We start from the raw sequence: 23,544 nt of genomic DNA, 5'->3' as shown, positions 1-23,544 counted from the left end.
GAACAGAAAGTTAGTGGAACTCATAGCCGAATCAATTTAGAAATATTAACCTGTTGCAACGGAGGCTGCTGCAGGTGCTGCTGCTGGGGAACATGATTCGGTAATTGTTGCTGTTGTGTGATCACTTGCCTCGCAGGTGCTGATCCTGGAAGCGCATTCGAGGAAGTACCAGCAGCCAGTACTGTTTGCTGGGGCTGCTGAATCACCGTTCGATGTGGATCAACCGTTCGTTGCTGCTGTTGTTGTTGATGTTGTTGTGGAAGTTGAACATGGGTCTGTTGGTTTTGAATAACCGACTGATGTGTCACAATAACATTTTGATTGTGTTGCTGCTGTTGCTGATGTAACTGTTGCTGCTGCTGTTGGAAGAGTTGCTGCTGTTGTTGGAGTTGGTGATTTTCTGAAGGGTTGGAGTAAGGAATATTTTGAAGGTTAATAACTTGCTGCCGAATGATGACTTTTTGGGGAGATGGTTGTTGTTGTTGTTGTGGCTGCAGAGGTTGTTGTTGATCTTGGAAGGAAAGATTGGTGGGAGCAGGTTGGCTCAGGTGCCCTAGCTGAACCGTCGTTTGTTGTGGTTGTGGCTGCTGCTGTACTACCACTGGAGGGTGATTGGGATGGTGAATGGTAATTGGGGGCTGACTGAATAAAATTTGCTGCTGATGCTGCGGTGAATGCGTCTGCAGAAACTGATTTGTGTAAAACTGCTGCTGCTGCTGTTGCTGCAACGGCTGATGGTGTGATTGGATGAAGGAATAGTTTTCGCTTTCAAAATTAAAAAGTTGGGCTTGTGATGTAGATACTAGAAAAAAGAAAAGAACAAACGAACTAGTAAAAGACTGTCCAAGAAAGGTGATAAAATAAAAACTTGCTCTAATTGGTAGTGATTGTGTAGTATATTAGTGACACACATCCGGAATGCCGAACACCGATTCCGTGATGGATTGATGATGAAGATGATTCTATGCAGTACAACGACATAGTCTATTAAGCAGAAGTTTCTAATGCTGCTAAGGAACTAGCAATATGATGTTCATGCAATAAAGTATAACTTATTTTTCGTGTTGCTAACTATTAAAAAGGTATTTTAACTTTTTGGTTTGAACATAGTATAAAATTAACATTTTTTCAGTTTAGACAGCATTAAAAAGTACATGGAGGTAACAGCGAATTATTTGATTGATGTTGTTTTCTGAAGAGTACGATTTTTTGCGTAGGAACGTCAAATTCGCCTGCTAACAGTCAGATTAAAAATAATTAAATGAATGAACCATAAAACTACTTTCCGATGAATTAGTTGAGCCCAATCAAAACAGCCAAAGTAAATGAAATTAAATTTTGTTGTATGTCAATGTTAGAACCAATTGAGGAAAAACAATACAGATGCAGTGCATACGTGGAGTCAATAGTAGTAAATGACGAAGAGATGAGAGATTAGTTTCTGCCAAGACGATCAGTGTGTACTACCCAAAGTCATCCTCCCCCAACTTACTCATTTTCTGTTGCTGCGCCAGGATCTGCTGCTGGTGTGTTTGCGGCATGCTGAACACATCCGGTCGGCAGGAATGGATAGATTGTAACAGTAACGGACCCTCTTGCAAGTGTTTGCTGGGCGATTGCTGAGCATACTGATCCTTGAGCTCGATGTGGTCCGAATTGGTCTGTTCGATCGCAGTCACTAGCTGCCCGATGAGACTGTCGTCCCGCGTGGCTAGCAGGTTGTTGGCTTCCTCGGCCACTCGGGGATGAAATAACAGCGAACGATTCAGCGAGGTGGATCCCGTTGCAAGAGAGTCAGATATCGGGAGCTCGCTGAGCACTGGAAAATAATGAAGAAAAGCGATAAAGTAATACTATTTATATGCAATTAAAGAATGTACTTACGGTCCGATAGACTTGTCAGACCAGCCAAGGTGGTAATTGGAACGCTCGGTATATCGCGATCTCCCATTGTTATAAAAGCGAAGATTTCGAACCAGGTAGTATGGTCGTATGCTTAGTATTGGCGGTGGTATATTAGAGCTTCGGAGAGCAAGTGAAAAACACTGTATCAGTGTTTTATATTTGCTAGCGTTGGGCTCAATGATTTATCTTACTGCGCTCAACTTGCTTGCTGTTTCTAATGTTGGCCCAATGGATAGTCGCGCATCTACAAAGAAAAGAAAATAAGAAATAATCAAGTACTGATCCGCAGAATCGGAAGAACGAATGACATACGCCAGGTATGACATAAACACACACAGGAATCACAATATTAATTCTGTCTGCCGATGCAAGCAAATTTATTAGCGCTTTTTTGGTGTGTAAAATAAAGAGCTTCGACCACCGAAAAATGAAGTTTATTGTCTCTTTTTGTAATGCTGTCGTTTCTCTGCTCGATGCAATACACACCTAATACGCGCTTTCTCTTCATCACTCACACACCACTAGTGCTATGTCACTCATCCACCCGTGCATCTTTCTTGCTTTTGACGTGCTGAGTTCATAACAATAGATTAAATGTAAATGGTTCTTCGAAAACTTCATTATTCAGTCTCTATTTTTGAAGTATTCTGTAACATTCACCAGACCCGCATTAATAAAAACTTTATCGAAAATCCTCCATACCATAGAAAAATAAAAAGTTCTGTAGTAACCACATACGTTAAGGTCCATTTAAGTTATTACGATAAGGTGTTATTCTGTTAAATTTATATGGAATTGTATAACGAAGACACGATTTTTTTTCTAATGTTGTCCTACTGGAGCAGTAGAGCTAGGGTCTCGGAAGGGCTCCCCGTCAGAATCACTCGTTACAATTGCAGCCGAGACGGGAAATGTCACCCACTAAAACACTGCTTAAGGCCAAATGCAGCGGGCCGTGATTCTGAATGTGATATTCATTGTACGGGGCAGATATGTGCGGGCCTAGGGACTTCACAATCGCGTGTATTATCGCAAGAAACTCGAGCGTTTGTGCGTGTTCTATAGCGTGGGCACTTGTATGTCGCATGTGCTAGGCTAGCGTGTATGCAACTTCGAATGTATAAATTCGTTTTTAAACCCGTGTGTCTATACGCATATTCGCATATGTTTTTGGATGACCGCACGCGGACCGTGCATCTGGTACTAAATTTTCGGTGTACCGCTCAGATGCTAGAAGAGAATGAGTTCTAACATATCACTAGCGTTGCTGGTCATTTCGCCATGGAACGTGTTGTCTAGTCGGATGAGCGTAATTTTGATTGGTCCAACTGAAGGCATGGACCTAGGCTTCTAGGGCCGAGAATTTGACTTCCGGACGTAACCGATTCATTATTGCGCGAACACTGTGGCGTTTGTAAACTGCTAAAGCGTTAATTTAGTCATCGGGACACTATCCTGTTCGTGAGATCGCGGGCGCGGGTGTGTGAAGGGCCCGAGAGCTTGTATGTCGCGTGTCCTACCGTGTATATTACTTTGTGTGCATCAATTCGATTCCATAACCATGTGGCATGTATGGTTCTTGCTAAAAGTTTCCGCATATCAGTAGAGTTTCCGGTCACGTCGCCAAGCCATGTGATGTCAAGTGAATATGAGCGTCATTTTTACATTGGTCCAACTGGACGCATGAGGCTAGGTTGTTGCGACCGAGGGTACAGATTTCCGGACGTGACTTCCATGGGTTTATTCTTGAGATTGCGTTCGTAAATTTATACACCCAGGTTTTTTTTACGCGGGGGATACGCAACGCGTAAAAAAACCGCGTTAATTGGAAAATCCGCGTAAAAAAACCGCGTTAATTCGAAAATCCGCGCAAAAAAAACTCTCAGCAAAAGACTTAGAATATTTTTGGAAGTTTTTTTTGCGCGGATTTCGCAATTAACAGGGTTTTTGCAAAAAATATTCTAAGTACTTTTGAATGCAAAAGACTTAGAAGATTTTCGGAAAGATGGAAGAGACGGGTCTGGAAGATTCCTTATGGCCCGCACCCCAACAATATGGGTATTTTCGGAATGGTCTTGAAGAGTAGGTTCCAGAAATTCATTTTTGAAGCCATTTTGAAATCAAAGATTGTATTGTACTTCCGGTTTTAGCGAAATTCGCTATAACTCAATCAATATGGGTATTTTTGGAATGGTCTTGAAGAGTAGGTGCCAGAAATTCATTTTTGACGCCATTTTCAAATCAAAAATGGCGACTTCCGGTTTAGCGAAATTCGCTATAACCCAATGAATATGGGTATTTTCGGAATGGTTTTGAAGAGTAGGTGCCAGAAATTGATTTTTGACGTAATTTTGAAATAAAAGATGGAGACTTCCGGTTTAGCGAAATTCGCTATAACTCAATCAATATGGATATTTTCGGAATGGTCTTGAGGAGTAGGTGCCAGAAATTAATTTTTGATGTCATTTTGAACTCAAAGATGGTGACTTCCGGTTTAGCGAAATTCGCTATAACTCAATCAATATTGATATTTTTGGAATGGTCTTGAAGAGTAGGTGCCAGAAATTGATTTTTGACGTCATTTTGAAATCAAAGATGGCGACTTCCGGTTTAGCGAAATTCGCTGTAACCCAATCATTATGGGTATTTTCGGAATGGTCTTGAAGAGTAGGTGGCAGAAATTGATTTTTGACGCCATTTTGAAATCAAAAATGGCGACTTCCGGTTTAGCAAAATTCGCTATAACCCATTCTATATGGGTGTTTTCGGAATGGACTTGAAGAGTAGGTGCCAGAAATTGATTTTTGACGCCAATTTCAAATCAAAGATGGCGACTTCCGGTTTAGCGAAATTCGCTATAACCCAATTAATATGGGTATTTTCGGAATGATCTTGAAGAGTAGGTACTAGAAATTGATTTTTGACGCCATTTTGAAATCAAAAATGGCGACTTCCGGTTTAGCGAAATTCGTAAAAAACCGCGCAAAAACCGCGTAAAAATCCTGGGTGTAGTTGGTAAAATGTTCGCTTAATTACAGGGCTATTTCAATGTTGGCGAGATCACGATGATTATAATTATATTCAAGTATAAGATTTGGTAATAAAAAGAAAAATAACACTCTGAATAAAAAAAATATGCAAGAGATTAAGTAAAAGCGTATAGATCGGTCGATATAATTTTTGGTATACATGAGTAGTGGAAAAGCATAGACTGGCGAATCGCTCGGGTGTGTAACGACACACCCAACGGGGCTCGCTCAAAATTTTTAAAAGTTTTCCAGTGATATGAAGTATATCTAACAGGAAATAGCAGTCAAACACTTAGTAGGTCGGTTTTCCTGCTGAGTTATGTGTTATTAGATTGAAATATCGCGAGAAAAGTGTAATTATGCATAGAGATTTATAGTCACATTCTAATAACTTTGGCATTGACGGGTGTGAAGCAAGCCGCCAAAAAATACGCCCGATTGTTCTGCTTAGTGCCTGTAGTGCCGACTGGATCTGAGCAGTTGGTGCAACAATTCCACAGATGGATAATTCTTCACAGAAACCCCATGAAATATAGCATAGCCCATGAAAAAAATTATTCAGAGCAACACCGTGGGGAGATCGTTTCCTGTTACTTTTCAATGCTTATACGTTTTTACCAAATATTTTCCTAAATAAATACGTGCCAGAATCAAAAATATTTTTCGTTCTAGAATTGCGAATATATTGCAAATATCCAATGGATGCGTGGATGTTTTCGCGCGGGGCGTATTGCACGTAAAGGCGGCCTCAGAATGTACATGTATGAACAGGCATTCTTGAAATGGGTCGTTGGATGAACAGTAGTGCTGACGCCTTTCATCTACAGGGCTAAATATGTGTACATCTATCGACAAAACTAAGCACATAATTACATTAATGCAGGCAGGCTTCTTCCATAAAAGCACTACCAATCAGTGGGAGATGGATTGTATAAACACACACATGAGTAGTTGAAAAGCAAACTACTAGAAGTACAGCAAAAACAGACTAGGGAGATATAAGAAGCACACATGTAATCAAACTACTTGAGTTCGTCTACATGCCAGCAAATGATAATAATTTACCATTAATGGCATTGCATTCTGTTAGAAGAGAGAATGGATGACTCACGTGCTTCGGTACACTAATCGTACCTTAATTTATCCAATCCGATTTTCCGGAATGAATCGAATCAGATGAACACCGGGAAAAGTGACCAACGAATCTTAGGAAGGATTACCCAGCTCCACATCCATTCTCTAACCCATCTGTCACAAATACTGACGAACACATACACAGATAGACATATGACTAGCACATAAGAGTTGTACAACTAGTACGAAAAACTACGATTATTACAAAGCGACAACGAATGGGTTTCTACTTATTCTACTTTATTTAATTAATTTTATTAGTATATGCACGATCACGAAGTCGACCGATAAATGGACACACAATGACTCCCACTGTGAGCCCCATCCACGAATACCGCCACCAAATTGTAGAACAATATTTGCAAACACGACACACAGCAAAAGTCAATCCACGTCGACCCGCCAGTCGGCCACGCCACCGCGCACAGACCAGTGGTTGAGCGTTGGTATGCGCAGGTGCAGAGTATGAAGAAGCATAGAACATAGTGGATTATTCAATTTACTGACGAAGATATTCTAACTGCTATGAGAAAGCTAAACTCTTCAACATCGGCAGAACCAGATGGTATTCCTTCCATTATAATGAAAAGATGCGCAAGCGCATTGTGTACGCCTTTAAGACTAATTTTTAACCAATCGCTGTCGCAATCAACGTTCCCCGTCTGTTGGAAAAAATCAGTTATGTTTCCGGTTTTTAAAAAAGGTGATAAGCAAAGTGTTGCGAACTATCGTGGCATAACTTCACTCTGCGCTGTCTCAAAGTTATTTGAAATATTAGTAGGAAATGTGCTGTTTCGTGAGACCAGAGCATATATATCGAAGGACCAACATGGCTTTTTTCCTGGTAGATCGACAACTACTAATCTAGCCCAATTCACTTCGCTCTGTATTAAAAATATTGATCTTGGATCTCAGGTCGATACTGTATACACAGATCTCAAGGCTGCATTCGATCGTGTAGATCACTCTCTTCTACTGGCAAAGATGAAGCGGTTGGGCGCTTCGGATTATTTTATAGGGTGGCTTAAATCATATCTCGTAAATCGTTCTCTGTGTGTAAAATTAGGAAATAACGAGTCATACAGTTTCATCAACTTGTCGGGAGTGCCTCAAGGGAGCAATCTAGAACCGTTGCTTTTCTCGTTGTTCTTCAATGACGTTTGTTTTGTTATACCTTCTGGGTGTAGACTTATCTATGCCGATGATCTCAAACTATTTCTTATTGTGCGGTCAATAGAAGATTGCAAGGAACTACAGCAACACTTAGATGCTTTCTGTAGTTGGTGTAATCGCAGCTTGCTGATTCTCAGCGTGTCCAAGTGCTCCATAATATCTTTTACACGTAGAAAAAATCCAATACTGTGGAACTACACCATTTCCGGGGAATCGCTAGAGAGAATGACAGTTGTCAGAGACCTCGATGTACTTCTGGAATCACAACTGACATTCAGAAATCATTACTCTCATGTTACAGCACAGGCAAATAGAAATCTCGGTTTCATTATAAGAATCGCCAAAGAGTTCACTAATCCATATTGTTTGCGGGCACTCTACTTTTCACTTGTGCGATCTGTCTTGGAAGCTTCAGCACCCATTTGGTGTCCTTACACAAGCATTTGGATCAACCGAATTGAAGCAGTGCAGGCAAGATTCCTCCATTTTGCTCTTAGAACTCTGCCGTGGCGTAACTTAACAGAGCTACCACCGTACATCGATCGCTGTCGTCTGCTCGATATGAAAACCCTAGCCAAAAGGCGGAACACATTTAGAGCAGTATTTGTTGGGAAGATATTAACTGGCCAAATAGATGCTCCAGATATTCTCTCACAAATAAATGTCAATGTGCCCCCGAGAAGTCTCAGATCGCATAACTTTTTAAGACTCGAGATTCAACGCACCGAGTACGGTCAAAACGAACCCATTAGGGCGATGTGTAATGTTTTTAATAGTGTTCATGGCCATTTTGACTTTTCTGTATCTTGTGATGTTTTCAAAAATAGACTAAGGTTGACTTAGATTTTAAGATTCATTTTTTTGTAATATTTGTATTTTTTATTTATGTAATGCTGTGTACTATGTTATTATATTTTATTGTAGTGTGAATCCATTGTAATCAGGTGTGAATATATGAAAAGATAATGGGTTTCTACGCCCATTTGAGGATTGCTTCTGAAGTATATCCTGAAATGGGCTTTTCCCATTCAACTACATGACAAAATAATAATAAACAAATTGGTGGGTAATGTCAAAGACATAACCGAAGTGAAGTAAAATACACAGGCTGTTAACTGGAATGCTGCATTAAAATCAGCTATGTCGATATTTGTTATGATGTACTGTGCCCTGTTGCTGTGGAGCATTTTACCTCTGCACAGGTGCGTTTTGCCCTGCCCATTTTCAATGACCAATTTATAATGATTTTGGAAAATTGAATATTCTTCACGTTCCTGAATATTTTGCAAAGCGATTGTGATTTCAGAGTAAAATGTTGGCTATATGATATCATTATTTAAATTTTCCCAATTGATAGTCTATAGCTAAGTTAAGATTATATTTTCTTAACGCCGATTTCTTTACCCTCGCTTAACTATTAAGCCAGGTTCACCAGTACGTTTAAATCTGGCTTAAGCGCTAAGCGAGGGTGAAGAAATCGGCCCTTAGGAGTGTATTTCACCCCATCTACGCTTGCATTACATTCACATAAATCACTTGCGACGCATTTGTGCAAATGAAATCTTGGTCATATGCCTTGAAAATTTCAAACGTGTACCCGAGACACATGCGTGGCAAAATTTAAATGTTAAGTTTGTTCCAAAGTTTCGAGTGGGTAATTACCAACTCGATTATTTTCAAGTGGATTTTACTACCTTTACTACCCACATTACCCACCGGCCCTGATTATTGAATATTTCATTACATATATGTAAGTGGGATCAAAATGCATTCGTCTTGCTGAATATTTTTAGAAAAACTGGCCACTTTAAAGTGTGGCATGTACAAATAAAGTAAATTAAGGGCCAAATCGAATAACAAATAGTTTTTGGACTTACTGTAAATTGAACTTACTCTACAGTTAAGAGCCAGCAGAAAGGTATTTGAGCGTGGAATGTCAGAATTAGAGAGTTAAGGCGAATACCCTATACATAATATGTTCAAACCTTCGCCAAGCAGGTTTTTTAGCGTGGAGTTTTCGCATTCGCATTTTAGCGTGGAGTAACCCTGCAATTGCCACGTATGATAATAACCATCTACGAATGTAGTGCCAGGACATTACTTTTAATAGAGCATTTCACTAGTTGAACTGCGAAATAAGTAAAATCATTTAGCTGAACATAAAATAAACCGGTTTTAATATGAACGTACAAATCCCGTCATACTTGCAGCAGTTATACATCAAATAAGCCAACATCATCTGTTTCCCACAACACAGCAACCAATGCTGTTAAAATCATCATCGTCAATCGCACTACCGCTCGCTAAAAGAAAATTAACCAAATGATGCATTTATCTGAGCCTGCCATCCATAATTTAAAGAGCAAGAGAGCAGGGTCTCTCGCACACAAGCATCCCTTTGAATGCGCACACTTGCAATCCGCGTATTGAAAAAAAAGCGGCGCATAAGCCCTCTCGATCTCCTCGATGCATCACTATCGAGGCGTAATGCAATAACCATCTTAAAGCAATTGTATGTCAGAGGTTTTGTAGCACTGATGCACGCAATATGCTTGATGATGTTTGCAATACCGTCAACCTTGGCCCTTTTACTGTAGAAGACGATTTTACATTTGAAATTACTATTGAAACATCAACGTTTATTGTTTCTGTACTGTAGCATAGCAGCGAAAATTCCGGTTTTGTTACTATACATCTCTATTCGGATAAGAGAGCGAGTTCAAAAAATTGCAAAAAATGCTATAAAACACCCTTTACTTTTTTACACTCCTACTTAACTGACAACACAAAATACCGATTATTTCACGAACTATTCGAACAACGGTAACTCGAACTGTACAACTCTGCTCAAAGAATTGATACAGTATAGAAAGAGGAACCCAATAAACGGCAGTGTGTATGTGTTTTGTCGCACGCGCACTAACATTCGTTGCATTCCGCACAATTCATCGAGCAGACGTCGGAAAATGTTACGTACAACTGGCCGCAGCGATGATAGTAGGTGTAGCTCTAGCTTCATTCAAAAAGAGCAGCAACTAGCTTGTTACTAGAGGGTGATTTGCTTTCAGCCCAACTTTTTATCCAGTTCCCTTAATTACTAAATCTTTTTACCAACACAACAAACGAGTATTCTTCAACCAAAATGTTCAGTTATTTGTACATATCCTCGAATTTATTGTATAACTATTCGACATTTCAACTACTCATATTCCTACATTCATGGCCAATATCAGTCTCTATTTTTGTTTTCATCACTGATTTCTAAACAGATTTTCGTGGTGGCAGTTGAGATTCATTTACCTGCCTTAGTTTATTTATCTTTGCATTGCCCGTATCGCTTACTTGCGAAGCACGGATGCAAGAAAACATGTGGATTCGTGTGCGGTGTTCACCAGAAGCTGTTATTCTACATAAGGTTTATTTGTGGTTCTCTTTTATCTCGCATTTGCTACCACAGTACCCGTTATCCGGTGGAAACGCATTGTCTATAATGTACTATAACTATTATATCCAGTGGGGCCTTGCTCGGTGATCAGTGATGCCAGGATTTATTGTGTGATATTGATTTATTTAGTAGCTGTAGGGAAAGTGCATCTAATTGGCAGCAGTAGAATGATTCAATTTTTTTTCTGAAACCAGCGGGAGCGGTAGAACTAGATTTTTGGAAGGGCTTCCTGTCAGAATCACTCACTATAATTGCAGACGGGAAATGTCGCCCACTAAAAACTGGCTGTTTAAGGGCAATTGAAGCGGGCCGTGATTGTTATGATATTGGGTGTATTGGTCAGATGTGGGGTAAGGAGAAATGGCTTGGCTATCAAATTTAATATTCGCGTTTGTAACCAGATTTGTATTATTGTGAAGGTCACGGGCGTTTGAATATCTGAAAATATTGGATCGGTTGGCACGGGCCTTGTGTGTATATATTTGTTTGTATAATTGTGAATACTTGAATGTTCGCACAGACCGTTATGCCGATGTTTAATTTTGAGAGTATGATGCTAGACGAGAGTAAATTCGTCAACATCATTAGACTATCTGGCGCAGGGCCACTGAAACTTGTCTAGTTGAGAATGGTCCAACTGAAACCATGGGCCTAGGATACTACGACCGAGTGTGGAGGCTTTCAGGCTTGGACGATCAGTAATGGCGTAAAAACTAACCCCCTATAATAATTACCGAAGCTTTCTTATGTTAGCGAGACTGCGAGTGTAGGTTTACATGAATGATCGCGATTGCATGTTTCTGTTTGTGATCTAGATTATATCGTCGCGAAAGAATCAGGTGTCTTAACGTGTTCATTCGCGTGGGCGTTTGTATATCGCATGTACTAGAGCGTATAATTAACACCGTTCTATTCTTAAAAATATAAACAATAGTATACCCCGTTGCTTTGTGTAAATTATATCAATTTTCTTGGCAATTGGTTACCTAACGATTGAAGTTATCTATTATTTAGTCGTAAAAAACAATTAATTTTTTTTCTGACCCTAAAATAAATATCTAACATTGTTGTCGAGTTGGGTTTATGGTTTATAATTCATCTAATCCGCATATGGCAACCGTCATAACCGACATATAACAACTTGTTTTGAAGAGTTGACAGAACTATACCACATTTCAAATTAGCCTTCAGTCCGTCACACGAGAGATTTTGCAAAATTTGGTAGCAAATTCCTGCCAGGTGAGCAAAAAAATCAATGCGTTTCAAAACCAATTTATCTTTGCTTGCGAACTTATTTGGCATACATATTCAAAGAGCTGCTCATGCTTGAAAGAAGGAATCAACCCTTGTTTGAGTAAACCGGGCAAATGAGTGGACTAACAGTTTCCTTGTGAACTTATTTGGTATGCAGATTCAAAGGAACGCTCGTGTTTGAAAAAAGGAATCAACCCCAAAGTTTGGGTAAACCGAGGAAACAAATGAATCTACAGGTTACTTTTAAGCTTGGAATACAGACTCAAAGAACTGCTCATGTTTGAAAGAAGGATCAACCCTTGTTTGAATAAACCGGGCAAGCGAGTGCATCAAGATTTTGCTTGCGAACTTATTTGTCATGCAGATTCCAAGAGCTGATGATGCTTGATAGAAGGAATCAACCCCTAATTTTGAATTAACCGGGCAATCGAGGGCAATTGAAAGGAGGAATCAGCTCTTATGTTTCTGGCACAATTGATGCCACGAATGAATGTTGTTCCAAAGACAACGGAGTAGGAGGTGTGGACTTTTGCTCTCAGCCGACAGCAACTGGAAAATCAGGGTAATCCCAACCAATACCCGACTCTGGGTGACTGGAATGATGCGGAATGCATCAATGATTATGATGAAGGTTTACTCTCAATTGAGATTTAGCTCGGTGGTTTAAACGATGGAGTTGATGATGTCGCTAGTAGTTTTCGGATCTCACGTGATTTCCAAACTCGCAATGGCGGTGAAGATTGGAGCATGGTGATGTTTGATTTTTAATGTCACTGATATGAGCAACACGGTGCGATATGCAATTCTTCGTTTGTAAAACTCCGAAAAATTGAACCACTATACGACATTTTATGAACTAAACAAAGCAACGAAAGCTGAGAAAATGGCTATAGAAGCTTGCTTGATTGTTGGACACCATTATTGTGTAGTATTCTTGTTGGAATTGAAACAATAGTAAACGATTTCGACTTCGACAGCATGAAGAACAAAGTTACTTTACGCTCGTCCAGAACATGCCGCAAACTCAGGTGATTCGCATTTCAAATGCCAAAACATCTCGACATTAAGGTAAAAGACAAAAAAAGTTAAAGTCCTCTGGAAACTCTAAGCTTGCTCATATGACCCTGTTGCACGCTTTTCTAAACTTTCTTCCTTCAACTTTTTGCTCTTCCTTGAGTACCATGGCCCTTAATATTGAATAATATACTTCAAGTTCCATTCCCTTGCTAATTAAATGCCATTACAACAAATCTTATATGCAGCATGGATTTGGCTTTATATTATGTTTGAGTGAATGCGGAATGAGGGTAATGACATTCGGGCAAGTGGTCTATTCGGGATTATGGCATTCGGGTAAATGGCCAATTCTGGTTGATGACATTCGGGTAAATAGCTTTCGGGCGAACGTCATTTGGGTAAATGACTCGGACGAATACATTCGGGTGAATGTAATGGAACCTCTTCAACAACCGATTCCTGACATTCTCGTCTACTATGATCCCCATTTTATCTTCCTGGATAGATCGTACATGCTGAAACCACCTTGTCCGTTTTGTTATTGTAGCACATATTCAATGCTTCACCGACACCAAAGATTGTCCAATGTGTACTAGGCCACATTTCAGCTCCCCTGAATTGTAGCCCTCGCATCTATAGGATTTCTAATCGGAAATTTCCTGTGAGGCACCTCGACGGGTAATGAAACGACCAATGACCTTCTTGCAAGAATTTGTAGACAAACTCGCTGCGACCTCCAAATGCTCTGATCGTTTAACAGGTGTTAAGCGCCACCCACCTTTTAACGACGCACTGTCCGATTTTTATCTAATAGAGCCAAAGTAGTCGTTGTCCACCAACGTAAACGATAACCACCTAATTGGAGGTAACGGGCCAATCTAAGATACAGCAGGTACTGCTCTATGCACACGACACCATGTACAAATTTTTCTAGCTAGTCGCATTTGAACTCTAAGCTTTGGCACGCGGAATCGTTGCTTGACTTCGTTCACGGCAGTTTCATTGTTGGTGTGACGGTACATACGGTACCAATCGAGAAGAAATCTGGTGACCCGATGTTCCTTCGGTAGAATGTAGAGTAACAGGGTATTCAACATCAAAGATAAGGCATTGTGCTTTCACCGACAGTCCTTCCACTCTCGAATCCCAAAGTCTTCAATCGTCGGTGTGGCTGCTGCGATCAGCTTTTCTCCAATGGCTTCCGATCCTATTTCTCACACGCAAATTCGACTTCAACGATGCAACTTCGTAGAGAAACTCGTCGGATTGCACCAACCAGTATAAACTACGCTGAGCTTTCTGCAATTCTTCTTTTGACAAATCAGAAACCTCACCTTAGAGCGCGCTCAAAATTTCTCAACGAACCGATGGAAATATGAAGCGCATCAAAGTAGACAACTTCGAAAAACGTTCAAAAGCAACTATCCATTTCAAAATTAAATGCGCAAATAAATAGGCTGGTCTTAGCTCTTCGCTAGCATCTTCGATCTTAACAAAGTCCTTTGGCCATCCATCATTTTTGTAGTGTACATATTATGGTGCCTTGCACCATCGACCAGCAGATTCAAAAGACGGACCTCGTTCCCACTTCATGGCCTCGTCAGCGACGTTAAGCCTTGTTGGAATCCACTCGCATCTATCGATGTTAGAGAGATTTAGTATCTCATTAGCCCCAAATGCCACGCATGAAGCGACATTACCTTAAACTAGCTGTCGAGCATCGTTCCCAAAGGTTAACGTGAATGCAGATACGTCCTCATCTGGAAAACAGACTAACTCTTCCAGTCGTTTGGAAGCTACATCTTTATCAGCGACAGAACATTGGATTGTTCTAATTATACGTTTCAGTACCACTTCATACTTGACAGCTCAGTTCCGTAGCCGGGTTTCAGCCTTCGCCTGATCTCCATCAACCTCTCACGGCAATTCAACTCTTTCTTCTACGTAGTGCCTTTTCATAGCCTTTACAGCCCTAAGTTGCTCTTTCTCGTTCTCCGTTATGTTCAAATTTTTCACATACGGCGATTGTACTGGCGAGCGCGTCACATGTAATATCACGATGTATGTTACTCCTAATTCTCATTCGCGATAACGAACACGGAGTTGACAGACTTGCAACAGCATGTGTGTTCATGTTCTTAACCTTTGTTGAGGGATCTCAAATCAACCTCACTTTTCCATGCTCGACATTATCGTGTTTCCACAAAAGACTCGTTTCGTATCTTCCACTTGCTACACTGCCGCTCTACGCATAATTGTCCCATTTGTATAGAGAAACCCATAGCAAATAAGACATTTATGCTTATAGCGGCACTGTAGTCTGCGCTAATATTTTCCGTGCTCTTTGATCCCCGATACCTTAGATTTTGTAAGCTTCCAAAGGACGCCCAACCAACATGGGGTTTTGTGACGATTGGTTCTACTAGTTTCATTGGTTTTGCTGTTTCTCCATCTCGCCGAACTCCAGATGTTGTCCAGGAAGCCCAAGGTTATCCAGTGTACACCTCAATGACGTTGAACAGATTTGCATTATCGATGTGTATTTTCGCTGCATATTAAACTTTCTCGATATCACCACAGACACACAATACAAGAAAAAACGAAAGCAATTCCACAGAGCTCATCTTTTTAATTCAATAATAAATATTGCCATGTTTTAAAACTCTTCCATCGAACTCGAAGTCCGCTGAATATAATCCTAGCTGAAGAAAGACTGGCTATCCTTCAGATTGACAAAGAGTGGACTTTATGTAGAAATTTTGTTCATGTAGACATACCTGTACTTCACTACGGCTCATTTGCCTGACTGTGCTAACGTTCTTTTATTCTCATCTTATTATATCTGCCGAAGAATGGCATGAAAAACATTCCTGATCAAGCTACTATATGCTTCATTAATAGGGTTGCGACCTTTGACAGAACATGTTACACACTAATATAATTACATGGTGTTTTTCGGTAAATACCGATTTTAGCTTTACAAATCTGCTGTCTTATCAGCCCGAAGCAGTCTTCCCATATACACATCGCACACAATGTTCGCTCTGGCTCTGTGTTCATATTATACCCACACTTCGTGTACGAACTCAAACACGCTATTTCGTACCTAAACACGTGCACGTGTTCACCTGCACAACCGAGCCCCATGTACCGTGCAGAGCCCATCCACCGATAGGCCTCCATTTTTACCGATCAATTTGACGGTGAAATTGTTTTGACTCGAATATTGCACGGAATTTAGAAATTATAAATAATGTGAAATATGGAAATAATACGTAGAACATCAATATAATATACACCTTCATTATTCATCTTTTCATATTTTTCCAAATAATTATATTTGAATGCTGTATTAAATCCGTTGCCATTTTCTCTTAACTCAAAGTCAACTGTTAATAAAACTGTGTAAGGACAATATTTCTAAGTGAATTATACCGAAACCGAATGAACAAAGTCTGCAACACATGTGGCTCGCGGCTAACATCGTTGTCACTAGTGTTCCAAGCTGCATGGGCCATTATTTTCACCTCTGGATGTCTTCTCGATTATTCTGATACTTGATTATGACCCAACCAGTGTCATATGAATCAGCTTAATCAGTCCAGCTATCTCCAAGAATTATTTTTACAGTTCGTTTCGTTTCACTGAATCGTGCGCTGTCTTGAAATTCGTGGAGATGATGAGCATCGTTACACCTCAATAGCTATCACACTCGAGCTTTTGACCCTTCTTGTAGATATGGTACATCCAAACAATTTGAAGGCATGCCTCTTTCCGCACAAAATCAACCAGATTCAGCTCGTACCAGTTTTTTCTCGGTTGCCCTCAGTTAGCCATATTGTTTCCCATTCTTATGTGCAGCTGCTATTTGTATTCAATTCACAATAATAATAGTTTTTTTAGCCGCGACCAGCAAATGTCCACTAGGGTGACAGGAAAAAAATGACCCCTATCGGCCCACCCCTGAGTCGATTCCTAGTCCCACCAGGAATACATGTTCCAAATTTGAAGCGAATCTAGCTACCGGACCAACGTGCCTGAAGTTTGTATGAGATTTTTCGACAATTTGCATGGAGAAATCCCACTAACTCGCCTTTTTGCCGCTAGACGGCACTGTATGCATCGAATTATCACTGTAAGCGAAAATAAGAAAGACAATTTAATTGTCTACAACTTTGTCAAAGACTGCTTGTCAATCCGGCTTTGTTTAAAGAAGTTATTAAACTTTTAACGAAGTGATGTCTGAGTCAGTTTTCCATGGGGCCTAGCAGTGCATGGTTATGTATCAGTGCTCGATTCCCACGTACTATACATTTTTGTGAAATAACCGTTAGATTTAGCTCAATAGTATGCTCAGAAGAGTTATAGTAAAAAATACGAGTCATGTTTTGGTTAGAAAATTTTAGTTCTACATTTTTTTAGTTCTACACTAACTTTTCAACGGAAAGAGATAGATATCAGGTGTCTTCTACAAAGTTGTAGAGCAGGTATATAATTTTTCAATAATTCTTCCGAACATTTCGAAATTCTATCTCTCTTCTATGAAAAGTTAGTGCTGGCGCCCTCTATGCGGTCACAGCCGGAACTAAAATTTTTCAACCAAAACATGACTCGTATTATTTACTACAATTCTTCTGAACATACTATTGAGCTAAATCTGACGGTTATTTCACAAAAATGTATAGTACGTGGGAATCGAGTACTGGTACATAACCATGCACTGCTAGGCCACATGGAAAACTGAGTCAGACATCACTTCGTTAAAAGTTTAATAACTTCTTTTAACAAAGCCGGATTGACAAGCATTCTTCGACAAAGTTGTAGACAATTAAATTATCTTTCTTATTTTCACTTACAGTGATAATACGATGCATACAGTGCCATCTAGCGGCAAAAATGCGAGATAGTGGGTTTTCTCCATGTAAATTGTCGAAAAATCCCATACAAACTTCAGGCACGTTGGTCCGGTAGCTAAACTTGTCCGATTTGCTTCAAATTTGGAACAAGTACTCCTGGTGGGACTAGGAATCGACTCAGGGGTGGGCCGATTGAGTTTTCAAAAATTCATTATTTTTCTGGGCAGTCTAATGGCCACTTGATTGTAACCCATAGACCGAAGGTTCAACAAAAGTGCTCCTCGTCAGAAAGTAATTGCAAACGTCATTTATTTAGCAGTGGTTTATTATTTGTCAGATCAACGAAACCACGATTATAACTAGTGGTTCTAGTTACAAGTAATTAAATCATATCATTTAGTTTATCACCTTCTAAGGTCCAAGGCCTCAAGGTCAGAGGCAGTGCATCCCAACGACCACACTTTTCCTTCCCGAAGTGATGTGCTAAGGAACGATGCAACTTCTCATGTGGTTTAGTTGGCCTCTTTGCAGACGTTGTAGGATATAGTCTGGTTGATTTCCTTGTCGCATAAAACAAAGGATTCGGTGTTGATAGTTCGTATCAAGTTTATGCCCAAGTATTAAACAACGCACTGTGTCTGTCTGTAGATTCTTTTCGCTTTAAACAACGGTAAGCTGTTCTTTTGGTGCTTTTGGAACTATAACGGTTTAAACAAGTTTCTTCTTAGTGGCGGTTGGTAGAAGGGAAGCAAATTTTCGGAAAGCGTGCAAAGTCCAAAAAAATTTGCAGTGACGTTGTTGACTTGAGACAACCAACAAAGGTAATTATCTCTATGTATGCCCAGATTCACGACTTTTCTGCTATCTGGATGGTTTCAAAGCAGAAACTATTTCAGTGTTCAGGGTTACCGTGCCTGTTTGATAGAAAATTATGATCTGGGATTTTTCGGGTTCGGGAACAAAACATATTTCTCTCGCCCAGCTCTCGATAATGTCCGGATCAGAATTTACCGCCACGATGAGCATATCTACATGTTCCTTGGTTTGCTGTTCATTAGCATAAGGTTGATACTGACAGTTCAGATCTTGTGGTAGGCTGTTTACATACGAGCTAAACAGAAGGGTACTCCCTGAGGTACACCGTCAGTTTTTCTCCGCTACTATCTCCGCTACTATCTAAAATTGTGGTCTTCACGATTTGAATTCGGTCTGTCAGAAACGAGTTAAGGTAATTGTTCCGAATCGCGGCTTTTTCGAAAAGAGGGTTAATTTATTTTGGAAATGGTTCTAAATGGCCTATTTTATAACAAGCAATGAAAAAAAAATCGGGGGGAAAGCTTTAAAGTAGTTTAAACTGGAAAAATAAGTTGTTCCCACTTACATATCTAACAATGAATGGCATTGCTCATGAGAAAGTGATGTTAAGGGTGAAGGTAGTGTGATGCGGCTTTGCCGCATAGTCGAGTCCAAGGATTCGAAGTGGCGCAAAGCCGCTGAGAAACCGACGGACGAGGTGGTTTTGATCTTGCTATCGAAGGGTGCAATCAAACCTGTAATCCACTCGTTTGCCCGGTATACTCAAACATAGGGGCTATCTGTTGTTTAAGTCCGACTGAGCGGCAGCGAAGTCGGACAGCATGACAAAAAGCGATGTGGCGTAGCCACATTAGGCATTAGCAATGTTTTATTTATTAACAATAGGATAGTATTCATTTACTACAATAAAATGTTGTCAGTGCCGAATGTGGCTACGCCACATCGCTTCATTCAAGTGCTGTCCGACTTCGCTGCCGCTCAGTCGGACTTAAACTAGGGATAGCCCCTATGTTTGAGTATACCGGGCAAACGAGTGGATTACAGGTTTGATTGCACCCTTCGGTAGCAAGATCAAAACCACCTCGTCCGTCGGTTTCTCAGCGGCTTTACACCGCTTCGAATCCTTGGACTCGACTATGCGGCAAAGCCGCATCACACTACCTTCACCCTTAACGTCACTTTCTTATGAGCAATGCCATTGTTAGTAAGGTAAGTGGAAACAACTTATTTTTCCAGTTTAAACTACTTTAAAGCATTCCCCCCAAATTTTTTTCATTGCTTGTTATAAAATAGGCCATTTAGAACCATTTCCAAAAGAAATTAACCCTCTTTTCGAAAAGCCGCGATTCGGAACAATTACCCGAGTTAATCAGACTACATGCGTTGGGTGGAAGCTCTTCGCGAAGTTTGTGCTGAAGTGTGCAAGCGGAGTCAACCAGAACCATCACAGTGCATTGGTTTCCATCGGGCTTGTAGATGTCATGAGTGACTAACGGGGGCAATAGCTGTGCTTTGCCGTTTGCGGTATTCCAATTCATTCCTTGCAAGAAGCGAGGGATTCGAATTTTCAATGACCTGAGCTAGAAAAATGTTTTCAAATATTTTTGAGATGGCAGGTCTAAAGTCATTTGGTTGCATTGGGTTCAATATTTTGGAAATATGAGTGATATTTCCGTTCTTCCATGTAGCAGGAAAAGTATTGGTGTCAATTATTGCATTATACAGGTTCACTAGCATCGGCAGAATGAACGGACGGTGGAGTAATTTTATAAATGATATTAGGATGCCATCTGCCCCAGTGGTATTTGATTGTATCTCTGTGATCTTCATGTGAACTTCTTGGTTGTTGGTGTGCTGAATACGACGATGGCCATCACAGAAGAAACGGTTCGAAAGGTTCGGCTTAATTTGTTCCGTTGACACGTTCTGCTTACTGTTGTTATAGATGCCTTCGCGGCGCGCTTTATTCTATACTTTACGAGCCGCTCTCCGTACTCCTTCATCGAAGTTGAGATGAGAGTGGCGGCTATGTGCAGCTTCCGAGCGTTGTCATACCACTGATTGTCTCCTTTTATGCGGTTAAGGTTGCGTGAGTAGAAGATGTGAGCCAGATCTCTGATGCAGATGACCCGTTTGATTTCTGCTGTGATCCATGACGATTTTTTATTCTTGATTCTAATACGTTTTTCAGGGGAATGACGATTCATCAGGTTTTTTTTTATCTCAGAAGTAGCACGCTCAGTGTTAGATTGGTGTCTGTAATATTTTAAAAATGCTGCTTGGGCAGAAATCTCTAACTGTGATTCGTTGGGCTGCAGGTGTTCTGATTCTTACAAAAACTGTTTTGTGATGAGAAATGCAGTTGGTTATTGTTTTAGAGATCACGCTAGACTAGGCTATGTCACCAAGAGATCACATCGATGATCTTTGTATGGGAAGTTGGTAGAACCGACAAGTGGAATGTGTACATTTATGTTGTAATCACCCAGTAGAAACGGCCTGTCAAAGCCGAGCTCCGGTATGTCAAGTAGTAGATTTTCATAGTCTCGGGCCAAACTTTGGTTGCTAGTGTTAGGGTTGTAGATGATAGCGATACCGACGTTCATTGATTTGAGCGTGTCCAACGAGAAAATCAGGACTGGTGTCGCTTTTATACCTTTCAGAACATACAGGCCGATTCCTCCGCAGATTTTTGTGTCGACCTCTACTTGATGGTAGGCTATGCTTGATGAAATTGTAGGATAGTAAACGTACTGGTCCAATAAGGCTGGATGACTTCATCTTCGATGACATTGCAGGCCACGCACGTTAAGGTGGCCGAATCGTTGGTGGGAATAGTTGTTTGGCAAGTAGTGGTTTTATGCGGAATGATTAGCGCTTAGGTTTAGTTTGTCTGCATAAAAACTTCAGCAGATTCTGCGTCAAAGAATATAGAAGTCTCGTCAATGCTGGGATCGTGTTGGAGGAGATGACTGGTGTCTTCAATTGGAGTGTATTTCTTCTACTTAGGAAGGCGTACTGCGACTCTGTCATTTCGGACGTACACCGATTCCATCAACTTTTTCTGCTTCATTTTTATTGCGATTGCGGATCAAGATGCACAGTTTAGCCTCTTTATACTTCTCGAAGTATTTTCGAAGGGCGTCCGATTTAGTGCTGACGCTATCGAATGCAATCAGAATGGTAGGCGTGATAGGCCAGTCGGTCCATCTGGAACCTCTTACTGGAAAACGGAAGCACGAGATTACGAAAGGCATTAAGTCTGGGATGTCTAGAAAACACGGAAAACTTTTGACAATTAGGTTTTCCACCAACCGACATAACCCCAGCTTGGCAGGGAACTTTGTGGATAGAGATTCAATAGCTATTGACACTTTGGGAGCAAATTTTGACAAGTCAATTGATACATAAAAAGTTCCAGAATCGTTCTTTCTAGAAAGATCATATTGATTAGAATATTCGACTAAATTGAAGCGATACAAATTTTTAATTGCTTTTTTTAATTTGTAATTTTTTTTTATGTATCAGCCAATAATATTTTGAATCAGGTTAATGAAATAATAACAATAATAAATACATTTGCCTGATTTCTAAAGTGAATCATGTTTTATCTACAGCCGCTGTCAGTCCAAACATTTTGATAACAACGAATTAGAGCCGAACCAAAGTCCTTATATATTAACCTGGCAGGATATCGCGTTTTAAAAAAAACAAAAATACTATTCATCGTAACACACATGAAGTAACACAAATCCCACATACCTTCTCAATAAAGCCAGCCTGACAAGAAATTACAAGAAGCGAACCGATTAGTGTATCAACAAGTGCAACGAACCGCACTACACAATTCTCACTATCACTGGCATCACTGTCAAAATTCCCGTTGTATGGAAAATCATTATGCTTTTCAGCTGAAACATTGCTGGGTCAGTATTTTTTTACGATCCTCCATCAGCAGCGTTTTAAGTAATTGACACTTCAACCACTTTAGTAGATAAATGATTTTTCTTCCATTAATTGCGAATTAATTCTACACTCTAAAATCGAACGGTCAAACCACGGAAACCATTTTTCAACCATTCGAAATAAAAACAACCAGGGAACAAACCGTGATTACCAACCTTGTAGTTTCTTTTTTTTCGTCGAGTACACTTTCCCTAGAATGCCAGAACTCTGCTCGGCAGTTTGGAATTTCTGTAGCGTCCAGAATCGCGCTGGAAAGGCGACAGATTTGACACATAAACACCACCAGTATTCATTTCACGCATTTTTCTCCCTTTTTCAACAAAAATTTTTCTTCACACAAACCTGCTCCCTTCTTTCTGGCCGTTCCGTATGCGACGGTCGATGCGAAAGTGGAGCGCGGCGCGACGCGACGAACAGCAAAAAAGAAAAGAAACGAAAGGAGAAAAAGAGGTTGCCTGTGAACCAATCCCGACGGCTACGACGGAAAATTATCAAATTCTTTCGTCGTAAATTCCGGCCTGATCCCACGGCCGGACCATCACTGCTGTACACGATTTCACTAGTCCACTGTAATCACTGACCGATGCGGTTAGTTAAGGGCCATTTTCACCAATTTTCAGCGGATAAATTAGCAATTTTCGGGGATGCACTCCGTCTACTGAGAGAGTTTCACTCGCGACGACGACGACGAACAAGTCGAATGCTGTGTGTGCGAGTTTAACAAAAATGGCGAACGTACAAACGCGAGCAGATCGCGCACGCACACCGTTGGGCAAAAGTGTGTACTGACACGAAGAGAAACGGGAAATGCAGGTAGTGTTCGTGTGTTATGGCTGCAACTATCAGAAGGATCGGCCGTCAGCTAGTCGAATGAAAGTAGGTGCGGCTTTAAATTTCTCGAGCTTTCGCTGTTGGAACGCGAACAGTGGAAATGTTTCGGAAGCTTTCA

General features: G+C 40.5%; 1 protein-coding gene across 5 annotated transcripts in view; it reads right to left on the bottom strand.

Moving 5' to 3' along the window:
* LOC131684048 (nipped-B protein) overlaps nt 1-23,300 on the bottom strand; it is a 42,507-nt gene extending 19,207 nt beyond the window's left edge. The window contains exons 1-5 of one of the 5 annotated variants that reach the window (XM_058966568.1): nt 22,751-23,300; nt 22,392-22,666; nt 1,885-2,149; nt 1,493-1,819; nt 51-802 (exon numbers count right to left, since the gene is read on the bottom strand). In XM_058966568.1, the coding sequence (XP_058822551.1) occupies nt 51-802; nt 1,493-1,819; nt 1,885-1,951 (1,146 nt within the window). In that variant the 5' untranslated portion in view covers nt 1,952-2,149; nt 22,392-22,666; nt 22,751-23,300. Of the gene's footprint in view, nt 1-50; nt 803-1,492; nt 1,820-1,884; nt 2,150-2,217; nt 2,363-22,391 lie in introns of those variants that run through there. The other 4 variants (XM_058966567.1, XM_058966572.1, XM_058966569.1 and 1 more) reach the window with 4 other exon arrangements.
* Between the last annotated feature and the right edge of the window lie 244 nt (nt 23,301-23,544).

This window comes from Topomyia yanbarensis, chromosome 2, assembly GCF_030247195.1.
Source record: "Topomyia yanbarensis strain Yona2022 chromosome 2, ASM3024719v1, whole genome shotgun sequence".
NCBI classification, from domain to species: domain Eukaryota; kingdom Metazoa; phylum Arthropoda; class Insecta; order Diptera; family Culicidae; genus Topomyia; species Topomyia yanbarensis.
Note: the sequence above shows the minus strand (reverse complement) of the source record. Positions and strands in the feature narration are given on the sequence as shown.